The 19,986-nt window shown below is 42.3% G+C and overlaps 1 protein-coding gene across 1 annotated transcript in view; it reads right to left on the minus strand.

Annotated features, from left to right (window-relative positions):
* ITK (IL2-inducible T-cell kinase) overlaps positions 1-15,043 on the minus strand; it is a 30,716-nt gene extending 15,673 nt beyond the window's left edge. Inside the window, exons 1-2 of the mRNA XM_014947802.1 lie at positions 14,863-15,043; positions 2,397-2,501 (exon numbers count right to left, since the gene is read on the minus strand). Coding sequence (XP_014803288.1) covers positions 2,397-2,501; positions 14,863-15,033 — 276 coding nt within the window. The 5' untranslated portion in view covers positions 15,034-15,043. The remainder of the gene's footprint in view (positions 1-2,396; positions 2,502-14,862) is intronic.
* Positions 15,044-19,986: the final 4,943 nt, after the last annotated feature.

A 19,986-nucleotide genomic window follows, 5' to 3' on the forward strand; every position in this document is an offset into this window, starting at 1 on the left:
CAAGAACTGAAATTACTCAGAAACTCAACCAGATTACTACATTTGGGCCTAAAGTTTGGTGTAACGCATGATCTATACTTCTCTTCCAATATTTACCTCAGCAATTTAATGCCAAATGAGACCTGGTCTCTTTGATGCACAGACACTTTGAAAAACTTTGACCACTGTCTTTAAAGAGATGTTTCTCTAAGCGAGCAGCTGTTTTTTAAAGTTTCTCCAGGGGTGTAGATGAGGCAATGTTGATTATTGTTTAAAGAAGAGGAAATATTTGCTATCTCTTGGCCTGAAGCCCTTGCAGAGACAGCTGTGTGACTCAGTTGCTTTGCATGCTACGGAGAGATAAATTATAACCTCCTTTACGAAAAACAGAAGTAGGGGAGGAATATTTCCCACTCATTTAAAGCCACTCCTGTTGATATTATTGTTATGTCTGTATAATGTTTTGACCATCTAAGGTAGACTTTGAAATCCACAGTAAGCAGATCTCCAAAACACGTAGCCATGAGCACGCACAACTGCACAAAATCCCTCATTTCATGCCTCTCTGCAAGGGGCTCACTTGGCAGATGAGCGACACAAAACCAAAAAGCTTCTGGTGGTTCCACAGAAGATTTACAGCTGGGTGCAGCCAAGATAGTTACAAAAACCCCACCAGACAATATAATTTTACAAAATACCACAAAACTGACTCTGGGACAAAATTCAGATGTGCTACAAGCAGGAGCCATTAGCACAACCTCAGTGGAGCACTGTCCATCATGACTGGTCCACTGTTAACATCCCACCAGTATGGCCACTACCTTCACTTTATTTTGCTGATCCTGCAAGCATTGGAGATATGGAGATACGGATTTGAAAACTCAGACCCAGAACAAAGAGATTTGAGCATTTGTGCATGTTCATTGAAGTTAAGAGCAGTTGAGGTTCCTCCATCAAGGTTTCCCCCAACCAGGCAGCTCCTACCCAGCCCCAGTTAAGAGCTTTCCTGTTGGGCTGCTCATCGAGAGCCGTTTGCAGCACACAACAGCATCTGCTGCTGCTCCCAAAAGGCCATAAACAAGGCCATAAGCCTCTGATCCTGTGTTTTCTTGAGTGCTCATTATGCACCAACATCACTTTCTAATATTCCAGGACAATTTTTATGATCCTGGCTGGGGAGCACCCCAAGCTGGATGGAGGGTTTCCCCACCCAACCTCATTTGGGAAATTATTTCCTCTCCCTTCTCATATCTCTGCAAGGTAACGTTTCTCAGGGCTCAGACTAGAGCATGGTGGATATGCAATTTTACTGTTCAGATGAAGATGTCAGAGAAGACTCTACAAGCTACTTCATGATTTGTCAGAATGACAGTACCAAGCCAAACCTCCAAATTGATGTTGGTTTTGAGATATCAAGAACATGTGGGGAAAAAAATCTGGCTTTATGGTTATCTTTCTTCTTTCTATGAAGTTGTCTACATTTTTAACTTTTATTGTGTAGAGGGGTCACATACATTAGTTTTTCTTTGCAGGTCTGAGTCCAGATAATTCAGTCTTTTAAAGCCCTCTGTAACCAGAGATTACCCTGTATTTGCTGAAATCCACAAACCATAATTATTAAGAAAAATACTGTCACTAATATAATAAAATTCTGATAAATGGCAGCACAGGGAATAACATAATAAACAGGGAATTTGTGTGGCAATAACTGAGTAGATGTTCTGTGGCATTTCTGTTTACATGGCAATGTAAATGTATCCCATATGTATTAATAATTAACAATAGACAGTTTGTTGCTTATCCTAGAGCCAGCACTGTCCGCCTCTTGGTCATTAAGCCAACTCATCACCCTCTGTTCTGCTCTGGCACAGGCTCCCTAGCACGTCACACTCAGCAGTTTCTGATGCAAAGGCCACAGAGTGGGTTTGGTTTCAGCACCACACCAGTAAAATGGCCAAAACCTTGGGTGGGTTCCCCGTGTGAAAAATGGGCTTTCTCTGAACTAATGTGATAACTGCATATTCTGTGAAACAGGGGATAGGATTAGAAGATCTAATGATCCTTTCCAGTTTAAAACCAATGAGTGTAAGAGTTTATGGATCTTGAAAGAACACTCGGTCTCTGATTTCCCAGTTCATTTCAAACCTCGATCTTCTTTTTGCTCCTTTGTTGTTATTCACCCTGGTGTTGGGTTCATTAACGACTGCACCGTGAGGGAGGATTTTATTGAAATACCAAATGTAAGAACACTCCATCTGTGATTTCCCAGTTCATTTCAAACCTCAATCTGCTTTTTACTCCTTTGTTGTTATTCACCCTGGTGTTGGGTTCATTAACGACTGCACCGTGAGGGAGGATTTTATTGAAATACCAAACGAAGTGATATCTGTGTCAGTATGGTCAACGGACAAACTCACCTGGAAAGGATATTTATACTGACAGGGAATGATGATGTCACTTTTCACAATTTCCACACATTTAATCCTGGAAAGTTCCACAGAACCCTTCAAAGTCCTTTTTTTCTAAAAGACAGAGAAAAGCACTTGGTTAATGTTAATGATTGTGGATTAAGTGAATAATTAGACAACTGTCGTGTCCACAGGAGATTTAATTTTAATGGAGCAGCAGCAAATTAACTGATTATGTAAGATATTTAAAAGTATAAAGAATCATTCTTGTGTATGGTATCTCTATACAGACTGCACATATGTATACATGTATTTCAACCCAGCACATGGATTCTTAGAGAACCAGTCAAAACTTTGGTTGAAATTCAGGTTTTATTTCTTCTTCCAACAAAATGAAATGCCTTTTTAACCAAAAAGACCTATTTTCATGAAGTGTTCGGTTTACTAACACTCCTGTTTCATACTGAAAAGCTACAAAACAATAAATACTTAACTTAGAAAAATATTTGCATACTGAAAAATTCAAAACTAAGCATTTTATCTAAAAGGTAACATTTTTACTGCATCTATTTTCCAGAAAACAAAACACTTCTCTGTTTTCATTCTGTCTGGGTTTTTAGCTGAGAGAAAAAAAACCAGGAAATTTTGAAATAAATAATATCCTCAAAAACTTGCCGACAAAACTCTTTTTCTGCCAGCCTCTGCTGCGTTGTTATTCATCGTATACCAGATACCCAGAGGAAAGAACAGACACCCAAGTCTCCCAGCCACCTGGGTGTCCCCTGTTTCCCACTGACCCCTCGCCCCGCAGCTCCTGGGTGGGTGACACAGCTCCTGCAGGAGGTGGATGGTGGCACGTGGCCGACGGGTGTTGAGCTAAGGCTGGTGCACGCTTCTGAAGGAAAACAGGGAATTTTGAAATAAATAATATCCTCAAAAACTTGCCGACAAAACTCTTTTTCTGCCAGCCTCTGCTGCGTTATTATTCATCGTATACCAGATACCCAGAGGAAAGAACAGACACCCAAGTCTCCCAGCCACCTGGGTGTCCCCTGTTTCCCACTGACCCCTCGCCCCGCAGCTCCTGGGTGGGTGACACAGCTCCTGCAGGAGGTGGATGGTGGCACGTGGCCGACGGGTGTTGAGCTAAGGCTGGTGCACGCTTCTGAAGGATTCACTACAAAAGCCCTCGCTCTTCGGAGGCAAACTGGTTTCCTGTTTTGATTCGTTTTCAGTAGGGATTAAACACTAGCTGTCTCCCAGCTCAGCTTTGCGACAACATGACGGAAATCAGTGAGATTTTAGAAGCCCCAGAAACACTGCAAAAGCTTCTGTTTTTCAAAAAAAACACAGGCAACCGTGAACAGGAGAGAGCATGAACTTCAGCGACCACATTGTACCTGTCGCAGGTTATCATTCAGAGAAACAGCAAGACTTCGGCAACTTCCCTGCCCTCCCTCGGACCCCCAACCCCAATACATTATGTCCATCACCCTCCAGCCCCAATACTTTATGTCCTTCATCCTCCAGCCCCTTCTTGCCCCTTGCTCCCCGTGTCACCATGGCCCTGCAGCTCTGCCCCACCAGCAGTGGCCATCACCAGGGCAAGGTGCCTGCCCTCTGCACAGCACCCCTGTGCCAACGCTCACTGCTGCTCTGTTGCTACCTTCCATCAGTAAATGTAGCCTAAAACAGGGAAGCAGCTGATGCCACAGGACAGGGTGAGGTTTTCCACAGTGCACTGTCAAACAGAGAGGCCCCGAGGCTCCTCAAACCTCATTCTTGCACAAGTGGCTGGGAACTTTGCCTTTCTGTACCTGGGCTTGAAGAAAGAGAGGGAAATTATTACAGTCTCACATTGCTTTCGCAGAACCTCACTGTGTGTATTTGGTTTTCGTATTGGTATTTGCTTGCAGTTCAACCAGTGCCTCTGGATTTACTGCCAGCACCATCTCCTGTAGACAACATCTGCCTACGTAGCTCCATGGGGTGGAGTGGAGTATTTTTACATAAATAAACCCAAGATCGTAAAGCACTCCCAAATGTAAATATCAATTAACTATTGAGAGTATTGCCAAGCTTTAGGATGCCTTACTGACCCCATTTTCACCATGTATTTCTTTTCATTTTTGTCTATTCACTTCTTTCTTCCAAACTTGGCTTCCTCTGTCTCCACAAACTCCTCTATCATTTGTTCTGCCTCTGAGAATTCTACGCCTTCCATGAGACCAAAGCCATTTATTTCCTATAAAACCCTTCAATTTTGCTAGCATTGAACCTCCTTCATCTTATTCCTTTGAAGTCCCAGGGCTTAACCACATGCGCTCCTCCTCTGAGGCTTTAGGAAGCAATGTTGTGCCAGTCACACATTCTTCTCTTTCACTACAGGCTGGTTTTTGGTGATACCTTTCCAGGCTCTGCTGAAAGACAGGGTCCAGCTTTCTCAAGGATCTTTGTGCAGTCGTCCCACAGCTCTCATCACCTACTGTGCTCCTTTTAATCATGTAAGTTCAGCAACAGCAGCTCCTCATGATCTCACGTTGCAGTGCAATGTCAGTGTGCATCTCACAGCCAGGGCATTGCCCGACAGACCCTCAGCAGATGGGATTTGCTGATAGAAAGCAATTACAGTCCCATAACAGCACAAACAACTGGAATTACCACTCACGAACCAAGCATTACCCAGAAACCGGGCTGGAAGCTAAACATATCCCTGCTTTTGTGATGCCCGACTGCGCTTTAATCCAGCAAAAGCAACTGGGTCATTGGGAAGGGAGTGGAGAGGAAAGGTCTCTTAAAAATGGTCTCCCAAAACCTCAGAGACTTGTTCTTAAAGGGCTAGACAAAACATGCTGACAGATCTCCATTTCTTGTTTTCAGTCTGGCCAGAGTATAATTAAGTAGAGGTTTTAGCTGGTTGGTCAGAAAAAACATCAGCGGTCTTACTGTGTAATGTGTGTGGGAAGATAACCAAGGCATGCTGCCGTCCCATGAGAGGTACAGTGTGCTGCACATCAGTCCACCCTGTCTTATTTCTTTTGGTCTGTTATTTGCAATATAGCAACTCCAGGAAGGAGAGCCAACAGCTCAGAATGGAGCCAACAAGGGCATCACAAGCCCAATGAGTTACGGTCTTCATCTTTGGTATTTCACCTCCTCTTGCCACACAGCTCCAGCAGCTCTTTCACTCATTAATCCTTTAGTCAGTGTCTGCTGCATGCATAATGCACACTGAGCCCTATTTGCCTTAGATACTAGGACAATCGACTATGGGACTATTGACATAGCCCTCCCCTGCAGCACAAGAAGACATCTCACCATGCTTGCTTGGGGAATTAGCCGCCCGGCATTTTTCAGCTGCTAAGACTACACAGCCACCAACACTGCAACTCACCCATGCCACAGCAGCTTGGCCACCCAACAAAATGCATCACTTTTCCCCAGCTCATGGTCTGGGGCAGGGGAAGGAGTGAGGACGTGGAAACCATGGCAGGAGGACAGTGAGCCATCAGTGGCCACTGCAGGTGACACAGATCCGTGCTGTGAACACACTTCCTGGCCACGGCCCTGCACCCTCAGGCTTCACGAATGTCTAAGATCTTGTAAGATACGGGGCTGTACAGTCTGAGAAATTTGCTAAATTCTGGCTAACGCTTTGCTGTTGCTATTTGTGAAGCCCATTCATCAAATGCGCTGCACCAAGCGTTTAGGCTTAAGGTCCTTCTGGGGATGCTTAAAGTTTTTGCTGAACCCCACTGTATTTACCCAAGGGCCCTAGGAAAAAAAAGTCACCACCAGTGCTGGAAGCAGAGGGAAGGGAGGGGGGGCAAGTGCTGGGGAGAGGCAAGGCAGGGGTGGGCACAGGCTCATCTCCCAGAGCACGGGAGGAGAGAGCAGGCAGCGTTTTCTGGCAGGCAAAAAGACACCGTGCCATGTTTCATAAAGCCAGCTTGGTTCACAAGTTGTATAAGAACATCTATCTAATTTCTTTTGTGCTGTAATTAAGATTCATGCAGCCCCAAACACCTCGGCAGCGGTCACCGCCAAGGGCTCTCCGTGCTGCAGCTGGGCTTTCCTTGTCCTGTGCGTTGCGTTGTTGTTGCAGGTGTTTGCGTTGCCCTCTCCATCTCCCTGTACCTCGTCCCCATTGCCTGTGTGTCCCTTCCATTGCCATGCTGGCCACTCTTCCCAGCCCAGCCAGCACCTCACAGCAGAAAGGAGTACAGTCCCCTCTGTGTCCCCACTGTGTCCCCCCTTGGCTATGGAGTCCTTCCTCCTGCCACGAGGTCCATCCGTGAGCCCTCGTTTGCCCACTGCTCCCCCTTTGCAGTTGGACATTTTCCTTCAGTAGGAGGGTAGGGGAAAGCTGGTTTATAGTTGCGGTGGGGCAAGGTAGGAAATTCCAGTCCTCTGCAATCTCAGCCGCAAAAACATTTCCGTCACTAAAAGCTTTTAATGACCTTCTCTGTACCATCTGGGTTTTTCTGTAAGAATCTGAGCCAAAGTTCATTCCCTGTTTTCACTTATTGTCTTGACTAGAAGGAACCATTCTTAATTGGTGATTAAGTAGATGAGGGGTCTTTGCCTTGGACCTTGGCATGACCTGCTTGTCCTGTGTCACCTGCTCCCTGTCCCTCTGCTCTGGCTGGGCTCATGTGCAGCCTGGACAGAGGCAGAAACAAATTTTGGGGCTTACTCTGTGGGCTTGAGATGGTGAAACCAAATCAGTTTTTTCCAATGCTATGTACCTCAGGAACAGGCAAGGAGGAAAACAAAAAAGCAAAAAAGCAAAAGCTTTGAATTCTGCATTCCACTAGAATGAAGTGTATGTAAATGTGAAGAGAAGCTTGTGTGCACATCGAAGTATTTTTAGAGTGCCAATGAGAGATGGCTGTGCTGGCGAGAGCAGCCATCTACTGCACCTTCAACATCTGCTGCAGGTACTGGCCATCAGAGGACTACCATACCTCTGCAGAGGGCTTATACTTGCACAGTGAACGCTCTGTAGGCCCCCATCCACAGCTCCTGCTCGTGACAGGGTAACTGCCCACTGCGGTAACAATAAATGACTTAACCATCACACTGCTGTCACCTGTGGCTTTGTGCTGCTGGATTCTGAACTGTGGTATATGTGCACCGTGGTGTGATGGAGAGGTGAAAATGGGCTCAGGAGAGGGTGTGAGTTAAGTCTGGGGGGGCAGAGGCACTGCAGCTGCCCTGGGGCAGTGCTTGAACGCAGACAGAACTTCACGTGTGCCTTTTCAGCAGATTTTTTTCATGAAAATCAACTCCCCTTCCAAAAGTTGGTAATACAGTGCTCAACTTCCATCTGTGTTGCTCTCCTTTGGCTGTCAATAAGTTGCAGTTTCTTATATAAAAGTGGATTTGCAGAACTCAGGTGCTGTAAATTCAACCTGGGATCTTCACACTCTTTCCCCCTTTATGTACATTATCCCCCATCATGAAGACTGTGGAGGTTAAGTTGTATCATTAGCTGTGCCTTTGGGACCCAACTGCTTTTAAGAACAGGAACATCTCCCCTGTTGATACACAGACAGCCACAGGACAGAAAAAAAGTATTTCATCTGCCTGTGAGACATTACGGTGCTGTTTAATAATTGTGGTGTCCATACACACCGTCTGTGTGCTATCAGTTCACTCACTGTGCAATGTCACTCCCAACAACTGATTTCACTATCAAATCTTGTTTACTGAGGCCAACACTGCTTGTAGCCAAAGCCTGTTCCATGCAATCAACCTCAGTTTGTTATCAGTCCACTCAGTTAAATTCTCAGTTTACCTGGGGAATATCTGCTACAGCAGAATGACTCCAACTATCCTTATAAAGTCCTATAGGCCAGATCCAGTGTTGCATTTCCACCAAAATAATTTAAAACCAGAGAAATCTAACGTTTTTTTTTTAAAGGCCAGAGAAGCCAATAGAGCTCTACCGAAGACCCGGACCTCAGACACTGCATGCTTAGCCAAGAGTTGGCTGGTTCAGTGTTCACTGCTCCAGGCTTCCTAAGGTGTTCAATTTTCAGAATTACAGGAGCTGAAAACAGAGTCATGCAGGAGAAAATCGAAACTGTAACCTTTCTGCAAGCTGTCTACGGTACAAAGCATACCTTTTCATGGCCTGTGTGTATTTAACACGGTAAAGTAAAAAGATCCAGTGGAAAAGCCCATCACAGGACCCCAACACATCTGCAATAGCCCAGTGTTTTCACTGAACTCCTATTTTAAAATCTGACAAAGCCACTTCCAATGTTCACATTGTCTCAGGTGCCATCTGAGATGATTATCAAGGTGCACATCGCTGCTATCGGCACAAGTGGTTTGACAAGAAAATCAATGTCACCATCAAGATACGGAAAACAAAAAAGGAAGATTCCTGGTTTTCAGATGAGCTTTCTAATATGATGGAAATAAGTCTTTTATGTGTTACATAAAAGCATATGGAACAACTACTGAATACTGTAGCAGTTGCTTCAAAACTATTCTTGACTGGGAAAGCCAGGGAGAAGGAATGGATTGCTGTGAATGAAAAATTCAATGAAAGAAAGGAAGTTATATTAAATTGAATAAATGCCATCATTTTTTTTCATTAAAAAAAGTACAAGCTTTAAGGTTAAAAAAAAATTGGTTGGAAAGGCTGAAAGAGTATAAAATAACAGGCAGGCATCAGAAGTATCAGTTACAATGCAGATTGCAATGTAAAGCAGAGAGGCACTAGAAGCAAAAATGGCCACAGCAGAAAAGTCTAATAAAAGGTAACTGTTAGGAACTCTCATAGTTATTGTAGTATATTCATATTAGGAGGAATTCCTTCCCTCCTAAAGATATAAAAAACCTAGGTTGAAGATTTTGCTGCATCCTTTATGTTCTTTGACAGAAGAAAGATTTGAGCTTTCTAATTTAAAGAAGATGGAAGTATCTGACACTTGCTGGAAAGACATTTTTCAGGCATAATTTTAAAAACATCTTGAAAGATTAAAGACCAATAAATAGTTAGGCAAAGACTTAGTAGGAGCAGAACCAAGTATGCACAGAAAGTGCAAAAAGAAAATAATTAGAATCAAATTCTGGAAGATAAAATGAGTTATTCCAGCTGAAAGGAGCTATTTTTATTACCAGACTCTATCACCTATTTGTAGAGTTAGAAAGGCCATCGACACCAGACACAAAACAACCTGCATTTTCCTTAAAGCGACCTTGTCTAGACAATATCACCGCCATGAACCATGCTGCTGAAATCGTGAACGAGAACTGCAATGCATGGGAACTTTCTAAATACCCAGAAAAACATTCGGTAAGATACTTTGGAGCAGGTTGCCCAAAGACATGAAATCTCTGTCCTTGGCTTTCAGGCCGCGGTGAGTCACTGCCACAGCTGCCTTGTTCTAGAGCTGGTGATGGTCCTGCTCCGAGTGTTGATCTAACGCTGGCCCCGTGCACAAAGTCCGACTACATGGGTTTAAGAAGTGCCCTCCAGCCAGTATTACCATGGTTCTGTGATTTCACAATAAAAATGAGGCTCATTGTGGCAATATGAACTTAATCCTCCTTTGCCTCCAATAATACAATCCGGATTAATTAAAAAAAAAGGTTCAAATTCACAGAGGTGTGCTAAAGGATTCATTGAACATTCAGCACAGGTTTGTACCTTGTCTCCACTTTATTTAAGGCTGTATTGATTTTATTACATAAAAATTCATTGGAACACGTGTGATGCAGACAGATGCCAAGCCTGACTTCTTTGTGGGTGATATGTGTATTATTAATAAATTAATTGGAGATATGCATCAGGTATGGGGACAGATGGTATTGCAAATTCTGTCAAGCAAATAGAACTTGTTAATAAATACACAAAAAGTTATGAAGAATGATGTATCTACTCAGATATGTATTTATTTGGATGGTAGTCTTTAACACCATAATTAAATTAACTTTAGATGAGGATTATAGCTCCATGAATGTTAAGGCATTCAGAATACACAAAACAATGAGAAATTATATGTACGGTCACTCTAATTAACAGGAACACCAAACTAGAGATTTTTGGAAGAAGTCTTAGCCTGTTTACATTAGAACCTTGGGGAAAAAAAACCCAAGTCTTTCCAAGGCAGGATGGACAAGTTGGATTCTGTGTAGAATAATCAAGGTGAAATGGACTGCTGGACTGAGGAACAAATTGTTGCCTTTGTCCCATGAGTAGTTGGGCTGTTGCAAGTAACCCCACATGTAGATGATGCAACAGAAGCAGCTGAAAGCATTTTTAGGATGCTGATAAAAGGCTTTTCACTCAAGTTTATTCCTTTGTTCTTCTGGAACAAGAGACCGAAACCAAATTTCAAGACACGTTCAAGTGCCATCTTTATATCTGAATATCAAAGATGTGAATGAAAACGCCCAGGACAAGGCTGACTAATGCTATGTGACCTCTTGAACATCTGACCAGTGTAGGAAGAATAATACTCATGTAAATGAAAAGGGAACTTGGTCCTTTTCTATGTGCTCCTTTCATTGCTGCCTTACAAAGCTGGACTAGTGATAGCCCATGAGTGCATGTAGATATGAAATGTAAAAATATTTATGTGCCTGAACTTCCCAGGTGTTAGGTGCAACTTTCCCAGCCCTCAAATACTTCTCAGAATGCCTGTATAGGGCAAGATGACTATTTTTGAAGAGGGAAAACTGTGGCATAGGGACAAGGAGCACTTCTCTGTAGTTGATACAGACAGACCCAGGCACTCTCCGCAGGTCGGAGTCATGCCAAGAGGAGAAGCTCTGATGCAGAGATCATGAAATGGTAATGGTACCACATTAGTGTGGTACCAGCCCAGAAGGCAGAAGTGTAGCATCAGCCTCAGACATGTGTGCCACTTGTAGACTACAGCCAGCTTGAAATACAGGGAGACTGGCTGTGCCCATCCAAGCAGGAATGTGACATGAAGGTTGTATAAGAACCTCTACTTAGTATCTGAAATACTAAACTCTCTCTCTACTCTCCTGTCTGCTAACCTGAAGGATTTGCCAACGACCATAAGCCATTAGGGGAATGGAGATAGGAATGGATACAGGTAACTTACCAGTTTAAGTGGTTTGGCTAAGTAAGGACATTTGAAAGTGTCCTAGACACCTCTCCAAAGGGATTCCCTTGTCTGCTTCTTCTGCAGTACTGCAAGTGTACTGGCACCCTGAGAGCACCACAGTGTCTTCACTGCTGGTTATTCTGGTGAGGATCACACTCACTGAAATAGTTAAAATAATTACTCCCATGTGCTCCCTGACTCACATGCACAGTAGCTGTAAAATCAGACCCTGGAAATGAAGAATTCTTGCCCATGGAATTGATTTGCATGTTATAATAAAGGCACTTCTGATGTATTTTAGTAGAGATGGGGGCTGAATACATGTGCCTGTTATCAGGGCTGTGCTTTATGTTAAGACAGCCCCGCATTGTGCGCTCCGTAATGAATTCCAGAAAACACAGCTTCTTATTGTTGTCACTTATTAGGGCCTCATTCTCCTAATGAGATACATAAATATCTTTCATTAACATTAAGGGCGGTTGTGTGCTTGGCCCCTGTGGAGAACAGTGCTTTCTGTCTAGCAATGGCCGTTTCGATGAAAATGCTATTACAATTATTGCAAAAATTTGCCTTTATGATGTAGGTTGTCTGGAGAGCTTTTGATATCATTTACAGAATTCTCCCTGTATCCCTTTGACCTGTTTATTTCCTTGCTTTGGACTGCTACAATAAACGTTTAAACATCTTTTATACCCACAGAGTCAAAATGTAGAGAAAGGAAATGGGTGCTAAACTCTGATAAATACAGGCAAAACATATAAGCCTGGGCTTAGCGCATAAGCATATGCTTTACTTTAAGCCACCTGATTGAAATCAGTGGGACTTCCCAAAGTGTTAAGCAGTTCTCTAATTGTTTTACCTGACTTTATGCCCCGGCTGCTGTTAATGACTGACTGTGGACCAGAGGGGCGGATGCTGTATAGTATTGACCTCTGAGTGCAGTAAGCACTGGACAGGTTGGGAAGGGGTTCTTAAAGAAACTCATTGACAATTCCTATTGCAAACATCCACAGAGATTTCCCTTGAAAAATATATAATTTAAAAGCCACGACAGTTGCTGGCCCCACCTGTATGGTGCAGCACGCACGCCTAGGGATACTCCCCATCACTCAACCAGCTGGCAGAGAACAGCAATGTCCTTAACACTTCGCCCTAAAACTTCAGAGCAGGGGGACAACATGCAAACTGCCAGCTGGCAACAGCAACAACCTGTGCTAAGCCCTGCCAGCCCCACAGATTACCTGAGAGAATCCCCATGGAGCAGAGCCAAACCTGTGCCAGGGCCTGCGCTAGAGAATGAGCACTACAGACCATGGATTCCAACCCCTGTGCACCGTCCTTGCTCCTGGTTCACTCACAGGGATGGGGATACACCATGTGTTGGGCAGGTGCCATCGTTTTCCCTTCACTGGCTGTGACCCCAATTGCTGGGGGTTCACTCCCTTCTCAGCACAAAACAAGATGGTCCTTGCATGGGCTGCCCTAAGCTTTTGTCTCCAGAGCAGCGATGACCTGACCATGTGGAGATCACATCAGGATGGTCTAATTTTGGGGAAGATCACCAAAGGGGCTGAAGATTGGTTCAGGGAGTATTTCATAACACAAAGTCTTTTCTCCCCATTTCATCCAAAGTTCTTCATTCATGTAACAACCTGATTTTGTCAGTTTGTGTCAGAAAAAAAGTCAGTGTTCTATGGAAAATTAGCCCTGTAATTGCAGACATACCCACCATCCCTCAAATGTGTATAAGGGCCTAAAGTTACATGTGTGTTTGCACATACATGTCTACACATATATAATGTGTGCATATTTATAATAGATAACATACGACAGAAAGTAGACAATATACCAAAGTCTCATGTGGCCTAACTGACCTTTAGGGAGACTAGGGGGTAAAATTTCCAAAGACCTCACAGAGCTTGTCAAATCTATGCCCCAGTGAAAGGCATCAAGTCAGATTTTCCAAACTATTTCAGTGTCTAAAGATGCCAACAGACACCTACTGCAATTCCACAAAAGTATCAGGGCAAAGTGCATGTCGAATTCATCTCAAGTCCACCACGACTCAGAAAGCACCAAAGAAAACTATTTGTAAAGATTTCTCTAAATACGTACAGCAGAATCACCTAGATGCTTTTGAACATTTCACCCAGGATAATCAAGTGCAACAGTTAGAATGAAATTTAAAATCTTAAAATAATGGCATTTGACAGATAGTTTGGATAGCAGTCAAAGAGAGTCTCAACCCAAATATAGACATAGTATGCAGCAATAAATATTTTCCTATTTAAATACGGAGGTAAGAAAAACAGTAAATATAAAATAAAAGCAAGAAAAACATTTTGTTGGGCATATTTGAGATAAATAATTTGCAAGTAAAAATTACTGTTAACTCTTAAAGCTGGTATCCAACCTCAGATGCGTTCTGACAATACAAGGGCACATCATACTTCACTTTTCTTTTTGTGTTCATTTTTAACTTAATTTTCTGCAAGTGAGCAAGATTAGATGGTCTGAAGTTGCCAATGCTGGATAGCAAGGCAACATGACCAATACTGGTCTGCATACAGTACTAGTGCCTGAACATAATGCATTAACAGCATGTTCGGTGACTGATGGAAAACAAGCAATATTATTTAAAATCGTAACGAGGGTCAGCAAACATCCAGCTAAATAGAAGAGGGAAATAATTCTCACTCCACTAGAACACTTAGAACAAGGGGGTGCACAGACTGACTTCTAATTTTCTTCATATTTAGCAAAGCAAGGACATGCAAGCTTGGGGAAACCATGTCTACTCTGAGCACGGATGTCATCATCACATCCCTTCTGAAGCTGACTCTGACGACTCGACCTGTTATGTGTGGCAGCTGAATTAATTATAAATTGTTAGACTGGTCTCCTGCCAGCCATCAAAGAAAGGAATGCTGCTTTGAAGAAAAGAATGAGAGAGTGAAGACCTGTGGATGACTATGTTGGCAGATGTAGTTAGGGTACACTTCAGAACTTTGCGACACACCACTCCAGGTCACCCCTGTACCCACGTGAACTGCCAGGCAGCCGTTACACACACCGACGATAACAACCCATGATAAATTCCTACAACAAAACTAGACCCTTTCTACAAAATAGCAAGGTAGTCTTATTCCTCCATGTACACCGAATGCCCGCTAACCAGAAGCTCTAAATGATCTGTTTGACCATTCCACAATTTTCAGTCAATGGTGCTGTACTAAGGACCAGAAAGGTCAATAAACGTTAATAAACATCATCCTTCCTTCCACTAGCATCCTTCCTTCCATTAGCATCCCTCCCTTCCCTTAACAAATTTCATCCTTCCCTCCATTACTCTATTATGAGACAGAAAATGGCTGACGTACCCCATGGCGATCTTCATAGTAAGCCAACTTGGATTTGGTTAAGACAAAGAAGCGCACTTTAAAGTTGGAGGGTGAAGTCCTTCTCTTCTGCTGGGATTTTTTGATCAGCAGTTCCTCCAGGAGAACGCAGTTATTCATGACTGTGCCAAAAGTGGTCCTCTCCCAGGACATGGGATGTCTGCCCTACGCGCTGAGTGCCCGTCCAAGAAAGAGACACAAGAAGGAAGACAGTTAATTAAAAAAAAAAAAAAAAAAGAGAGAAAAAAAGGTATTCAAAAGGCAGCGTAGGTGCTTTAAGCCTTATCTTCCCATCTACAGCAAAGCTTCCTTTCTGTCAAACCATAACCACATCCTCTGTGAAGTCACAAAACGAACAGCACATGTTGAAATATACGCTAAGGTAAATGTTGTGGAAAAAATATTTGATGAGCATTCAGTAGATGTGAGTCACTGATTAAGGATTAATTAAAAAGGGGTGTGGCATGATTAAGCATCTATCTCCTACTTGCCCATTTAGTAAATACAGTTATAAATATACACACTGAACGTGGATGTAAAGGACGAGTCTCTCTCCCGTCCTTTTAGAAGTAGGTCATGTATCCATATTCCTTTTTTGAAGGAACGGTGCCTTCCCATTTACAATATTTAACAGCTGGTTGTGTGTCTCAGAGATTTCATACAACTTATTTTGAGGAACTTTCCCACTTAACATGGAAGTTCCTACTATGTAAGCGAAGAAAATCGTATCCAGGGTATACTCATATAAGAAATGATAAATATTTGTAGTCATTAGATATTTAAACAGAAAACAAATGGATGCAATAGCTGATAACTGATTAATTATCATTGGTTACTATTTACTGATTACTGACTGCATCATGTGCAGTCTAATTAGTCTGTGGCTGGATGTTCCAGGCGGCACAGGCACGACATGCCCTCAGCGGATCAGTCAAGACCAGCGTAATCAGCAGTGAAAGGAGCACAGACATCAAACCAAGCACAACTGGTTTCCTCAGGTCTTCAGGGCACCATTCAGGGCAGTCTGCACCAGGCTAAATATAAAAAAATTAATATGTACCTAATGCAGTCAGCTCAACAATACTGTTATATTTTAAAATAAATGCAATTTACTTTGCTCTTCTATTTTAATATTTTGTTTATTTTTTATTAGTGATGTATAAGTATTTCTGATGCTATTGAGGATTGAAGAGGTGGAGTCTGGTGGAATGTGGAGAAGCTGCAAGATAAGTATTTTCATTAGTTAGGTATTTCCGAAAATTATTTCAGTCCAAATCATTTCCCAATGCTGACTTTTGGCTCTAGTTCAATGTAGCATTAGGGTATAATGAGATAGCTCCCTATTGCTGATAGGGAGTTGTTTTCAAGTTCCAAAGAAGATACTTCATTATTTTAAATTCAGTTCATGGAAAAAAAAAATCTGAAGAAAATGTCAGAATTGTAAACTCTGTTTAAATGAAGATTTGGATTTAATAGGGCAGTTGGTAGACAGACTTGGGAACCATATTTCTCAACAGAATGTATTGGTTTTCCTTCTCAAAAAAAGAGGTGGCATTTCCTTTCCTTGCTGTTTTATGCTACGTTGTTTAGGCAGCATGTTCCAGCGATCATCAATTATTCCTTACCAGTTTTGTTCAATGTTAATTGATAATCTGCATTTGCCATAAAAATATAATTTAAAGATAGCACTTGGCGTACAGATCTGTAAAAGAATTTGCTAAAGACAATGCAGTATCATGGAATAGAAACAAGGACAAACAGAAGCTGTTGTGCAGTTGGTCCCTATATATATATATATATATGTCTATCTCTATGTGGTGGTCTTGCTGAAGATGAGATGTGGTATATATTGAAACATTCATCGTTCGCAAGTTTGGCAACGCTGTGTTTCATTTCTTGGCAGAGTGACTGAGTTCCAGGGAACTCTTGTGGTTGAACAAGAAAGACTGTGATCTCATGAAAAATCGTCACTGCTGCCAAGGGGGATTTCATGTCTATTTGTAGACTGGGATCAATACTCGTGCCAAATTTCCCAGTTCTTCTACAAAACAGTTTGCCTCATGCAATGCACTTATATAAGAAATGCAGAGTCTGCTGTGAGTTTCCTAAAATTGCACTCCGTAAACAGCAGCTCTTCCGACACTTCCAGACCTTGTTTAGGTGATTGCGCCTCTAAAATATAGGACCACTTTTGCATGCACACAACTTTCCTCATGCTTGAGAATTTGCTGGTTTAAATTATGCTCAGAGATACTTTCTTGTAATTAATGAACCAAAACGTGGACAGTAGACAGCCTCGACAAACTGTATGGACTTCACTCTGCCAGCAATGGTGAATCCCCCCAAAAAGCCTGTTGATCTTCATAGCATTTTCCTTGATTTCTGTCAGTACAGATGAATTTATAACCACAGTTTGTAATGTCGTTGCATCTTTAGCTATGAACACTTATTTAGGACTATGTTATTCTTTCTAGTCTCTTTGTTGCACTAACTGTAGTCTGTTGAGGATTTTCTGAAAAGTCTTTGTAGCACGAGGCAGCCAAGGAGGACTGCAGTCTGTTGGCAGAGATGTATGGGTTGTCTTCTCAGAAAATGGAATATAAATAGAAATGCAAGGGTGTGTCATTGCAGCTTAGCAGAAAAAGCAAGGTATACAGGACAGCAAAGAGATGAGACACCAACACGTAGACTTCTGAGGGGAGCAACACTGCTGGAGATGAGAGGATGTGGGGGGAGAAGAGGTTCAGCAAGGGCGATAAGTCGTGGGGGGAGAGCTAAGAAATTCTTTGAATGTAGTGACTGGCAGCTCGATTTCTTCATGAGATAAGAGACCAGTTAGTGGAGGGACACGAAGAGGGGAGCGATTTGATCAAATGTTCAGATAGGGGTCTTGGCAACTGCACTTCAGAGGGTGCAAACATGGTGTGATGTGATGCGCTGTAGGAGGTCTGACGGGAAACGGCCATGAGGGTCAAGGCAAGAGAGAAACAAGGAACAAACAAGACTTGGTTCCACAGGTGGGAGAACTGACCAGGCTGAGCTGCTGTGGAAGAGAGGGTACAAATTTGACACAACATGTAGAAAGACATGTATAGTTGTAAGAAAATAATCACGGATTTTGGCCTGGAATGATAGAGAATCTGGTAGTTACATCACAACTAGCGATCTGAGAACAGCCAATCTGAGTTTTCCAAGGTTTTCCAAGCTAAGGATGGACCAGCTAAGACATTAGACAGGGCAAAAAGTAAGAAAGACCAGAAAGAAGGAAAGAAGTCAAGACAGCCAGATTTAGGAGTCATTGACATAGACATAGGAGCTGATTTCAGTGAGAGCTGGTAACTATTTCTATTTTGCAATATTTCTATCAACTGATAATTCTTCACTGTTGAAGCGGAGAGGAAGGTAGGGACAGATGTATTAGATCTAGCCTTTCATGTTCCTTTTTCACTTTAATCCCAAACCCCATGTGTAGCAAACATACAAATATTTCCGTGTAGCAAGCCAGAGTATGATAATAAATCTCTATAAATCTATGAATATATAGCCAGATTGACATGTATATACAAAAACATATGGTCTAAGAACTGTATTTGTAGTTATTTATACATTTTTGAGAGGGCAGCCTGCTAATGTGTATTTGAATTTTATTTAATTGCAAAGATCATGATTTCTTGTCCAAATTTAAATAAAATCCTTTGTTGACTTCAGGTCATGAACAGGTGCTAATAGGTTATAACCCTTTTAAACAAAGCCTTAGTCATTTAAGGGCTTCTGGACCCTCCCACAGTAGAGTAGGAGATATAGGTAGGTATGTAGATAGATGGCCAGACAGACAGAGAGACAGATGGATAGAGTTAGGTAGAAATACCCTACTTGTCTAGGATCAAGTTGGCTCCAGAGCTGGAAGATGAGAGGAAAAATCTGTAGAGCTCTATGTACAAACTCCAGAGCCTTCCTGAAAGGGCTCCTTGGGTGAGCTGGCATATCCCACTAACACAGGGATCTCACTTCTGGAACCTGACCTTGTGTGATGGTCCAGTGATACACAGAATGTGTGAGCACACTCCTTTTGTTCAAGGCTTTTGGCATCAGTATATATGCACAGCACAGAAATTCTCTATAATTAATAGAAAGGAATTAAATATAACTGTCCTAAGTATCTTAAACCCACTGTAAATCTATCCTTTAAGACAAGGAGGAAAAGCATGACAAATTTTTTACGTATCCTACATCTTCTCTACTTAGGTGCCTTTATAAAGTCCACTAGCACGTATCCTTTGACACTTTTCCATCAATATGAAGGAAAAAACTGAAATATTTTCAATTTTTCTGGTTTAAATTTGAGCTGCTGTGTGCACTAAATAATCCTCTGTGCTGGGCAAGTAGAGGTTACAGATAAAATTGTTCTTATCAATTGTGGCCTCCTTTTTTTTCTTTTAATCACCTTTGCTCTTTCCTTGCAAGATCTGCAAACCGGTCTACTTCTGCTCTGAAAAACTGTTATTTTAGGGATTGGATTTTTTCTTAGGGGATTTACCCAGATTATGCAGTTCACACTTCTATTACTGCAGACTGTGGAAATCTCCCCACCCGCACATCCTGCTCTGATACCAATGCTTAAGTCCTGAAGGTGGCAGAAAAATTTATAAAGTTAAAAATAGATAGTTTTTGTTTTTGTAAAAAAATAGACCGGAAGGCTGCAACTATATCTTCACTCTCATAAAACCACCTCTGTACTCATATCGTGTGTAATATTTGGGCCAGGTTTACCGCCTGCGTGCCAGCTCTTCCTTTTCACCAGCCGTTCAATATGATGATTATCATTCAACTTCCAACCTTCCAGAATTCAGCCCATTTTGCTACTTAGCCTTTTTAGAGTGTGAGAAACTCTATTGAGGTTACTCAGCTGTCTTGCTTCTTTGGCAGTTCATTATCACCCCAATAAACATGTCTCCAGTAGACCCCAAAGAACGAGACAGAAAGCTGCAGAAAAAGGGAAGAATTAGCCTGGTCTTTAAGAGCCAGATGCATCCAGCTTCCCTCTAGGTCTTACAACTGCACCTTTGAATCCGCTCACACTGCTCCCAGTGACCAAGGGAGTTGCTC

The sequence above is a fragment of the Calidris pugnax genome, unplaced genomic scaffold, assembly GCF_001431845.1.
Source record: "Calidris pugnax isolate Ruff unplaced genomic scaffold, ASM143184v1 scaffold27, whole genome shotgun sequence".
NCBI classification, from domain to species: domain Eukaryota; kingdom Metazoa; phylum Chordata; class Aves; order Charadriiformes; family Scolopacidae; genus Calidris; species Calidris pugnax.